The sequence below is a fragment of the Trichinella spiralis genome (assembly GCF_000181795.1).
Source record: "Trichinella spiralis strain ISS 195 chromosome Unknown Scfld6, whole genome shotgun sequence".
In the NCBI taxonomy this organism is placed as follows: domain Eukaryota; kingdom Metazoa; phylum Nematoda; class Enoplea; order Trichinellida; family Trichinellidae; genus Trichinella; species Trichinella spiralis.
The window spans coordinates 2,992,397-2,995,411 of NW_003526945.1; the positions used below are offsets into that span (position 1 = coordinate 2,992,397).

Below are 3,015 nucleotides of genomic sequence, written 5' to 3' on the forward strand. Positions count from 1 at the left end.
AAACACGAAATATGCAAAAACCTGCCAGTTCCACGAATACTCATATATGTCGAAAACTTTTCTATACAAATGCAACATCGTCGATCGCTTAACGGAGTTCCAGATGGGCTGCTTCCTGTGTATTAGATAGTCACATGGCAACTTTAGAGGCCATTTATTCGACACGTACGCGGTTGTTTGCCGTGGAACTTTCCAGAACCTATTAATTTTTCACAATTTAGCAATATATAAGAAAAAAAAATCGAAATTTGTGACAAAAGCATACTTTCGAAAATCGCAAAAACAGCAAAGGCTATAGCCTTGCTTTTTTGAAAAGTCGAAAAATTTAAATTGTAGCAAAAGTGATTTCAATCGATCCGAAAAAATAAGATAATCACTACAAACTTTGTCCGACGATGTACAAAAGCGTATTTGATGAGATATTGACAAAAACATTACGTATGTTGCGATTTTAATCGGAGCGATAGGAAAGAAAATGAATCCGGCAATCATTATAATCAAGAATATGATTCTATTTTATTAATATTTATGCAAAAACTTCAACCTATACCCTCAAGAAATGTTTCTGACTCTAATAACATTTGTACCTGAAATTCATTTTTGTAATACAGAAATCTTTAAATTGAAAAAATTTTATTTACGTAATTTTATTGATTGAAAACGATACAGAAATAAGAATTAATTGAAATGAACACAATGAATTACACTTTTCATCTAATATTGCATTACATCTCTCAATCAATGATACGTTTACAAACAAGCAATTCTGTCAAATATCTTATTAAATAATCAATTGAGAATAATTCGTAGTATTGTTATTAATAATTGTACAATATTGTTTCTATATATGAAGAAAGAATTCATTAATACATTGCACTTCACCAGATGCACGCCTCTTGTTGTACTGTATGATGTGTGTTGTTGTATGATAGTATTGTTATTATTATTTTTGTCGAAATGTGACATTCTGGAACGCTGTATAGCTAGCTGATGCCTTTCTGTAGAACAATGGTGAATTGCTGTGAAGTATTTATTGTTAACGCACGCCTGTTTTAATAGCCTTTGAAATCAGACAAACAGCACAAAAGCAATATAATGGCCAAGCATTGGTTGGGATAGAAATGATTAATACGATTGCTGATAAACAGGACTGATCAGTGTATATTTTACGAATACTGTAGGCAACTTCCATACGTGCAAGAAAAGCAGAATCACCTGGATCTAACTATAAATAACTTAGCAGAACGAAAAGCAGAATTAAAAAAATTCAGTTTGTCTTTGTCAGTGTTTCAACGAGGCTCGCCTGAATCGACGTGAATCTCATGCAATTCCAAGTCACCTTCAATACGCATTCCTTTCAAAGTATTCGGATCAATGCGATGCGCAAATGCACACCAGTGAATATCGCCAAAATAAATCTGCAATAATTTAATACATTTATTAGTTGCCAACATATTAAAAACTTTGTTACACTGCTTACTTGGAATGCGTATCCTTCATTAGCAATCATCAAATCGAACATGTGATCTTTTTCCAATGGGAACTTTCCTTCGCGTTCTTCAGCTTGCCAACTGCCACCTATACGACTGTTTCGCACGATGCACTAAGGGGAAAAGTTTCCATTAATTCGACTTAGATGCATGCCGTAGTTAATAATAATATAATACGCTAACCTTTTCATCAAAACGAACGTTTAAGTGCAGTGCAATGTCACAGTTTCCAGTCAAAATGTTCACGGCAAACCGTTTAGCTTTCTTCTCCGGTACGCCAGTTATGAACAACGTTTTACCAACTGGAAATCCGCCTTTTACGCATGCTTCATACGGCACAGGCTGAAACAAAGAAATTCAATGCTTCCTGCTAACTGCTACTGGCATGCAAACAGTTCCTTTTATTAGCTTCTTGAATTTTATAACCGCTGAAATTATTTATATTTCATGGAATTTAGCAGAAATTCGTTTGTGTAGTGGTGTAGTTCTTACTTTGAAATGGAAATAAGTTTCAAATTTTAACATCAAATTACAAAATACTTACATAATATTTTCCTGCCCATTTAACTTGATTCAATTCAATATCGCCAGTGATGCTGATGTAATTGATAGAAGTCAGCACTTGACGATAATCATATTCACAAAGTTCTTTTTGGTTCAAAAATATCTTAAATTATATAATAATAATAATAATAATAATAATAATAATAATAATAATAAACTTCATATTTAAATTGCATACCTCAAATTTGCTATCGTGTGCACGAATTCTCAAATCAAATGCTTCGTTTTCTTTCAAAGAAATTTTCTTGCGCTCCTCCTTTCCCCACTGACTAAGGTACTGTGAATTCATCAGACAAACTTTGTCCTTGCGACGAAATCCCATATGAAAAGGGATATCATCTACATCTTTTGAACCAGTTTGCATGTTGACATCAAATCTGTAGTCAAAAAAGCAAACAACACTTTTATAATTATCCATATGAAAATGATGTGAAATATTTTGTATATCATCATACTTGTCACCCAGAAGCACTCCTCGAATGTGCAATGATTGGCCTGGTTCAACCGGCTTATCTTCTAATCTGGACAGATACGGAACCATCTATAAAATTAGCAAATCAATTTACATGTTTTATTAATTGACTGTCCTTTTTTCAACAATCCAGCCCATTTAACAAAATGAACTATTGTAACTTTTTATGCTTGAAATTATTTTCAAAGTCGAAACTGAACTGTTCAGTAGTTATAACATATATTAACACCGCCAAATTCGCAACTGGAATATTTCGTCCATGCGATGAATCTGCGTTGTAAATTAATGAAATGATTTTTCTATTGTGATGATTTGTACTTTTGTTTTTAATGCATTTTTGTCGTCAACCGAAGCTCAACAGCAAGCCTCAGTGCCATTACATTGTAACAGTTCATTCAAGCAAACAGCCATGATAATGATGATGATTATTATTATTCGTTGGGTTTTTGAAAAGGAAATTAAAAATAAAGCGATGGCAAGAAGAAATGG

General features: G+C 33.0%; 1 protein-coding gene across 1 annotated transcript; it reads right to left on the reverse strand.

Moving 5' to 3' along the window:
• Positions 1-21: 21 nt before the first annotated feature.
• On the reverse strand, positions 22-2,664 carry Tsp_10749a (32 kDa beta-galactoside-binding lectin (Galectin-1); the record flags this gene model as incomplete). The annotated part of the gene is made up of 12 exons (XM_003373710.1): positions 2,638-2,664; positions 2,510-2,595; positions 2,233-2,431; positions 2,031-2,157; positions 1,866-1,918; positions 1,674-1,832; positions 1,481-1,603; positions 1,295-1,418; positions 1,079-1,215; positions 871-1,047; positions 580-587; positions 22-199 (listed from the first exon to the last, which is right to left on the reverse strand). Coding segments are annotated over exons 1-12 (1,398 nt in total), but the record flags the coding sequence as incomplete, so codon positions are not given.
• Positions 2,665-3,015: the final 351 nt, after the last annotated feature.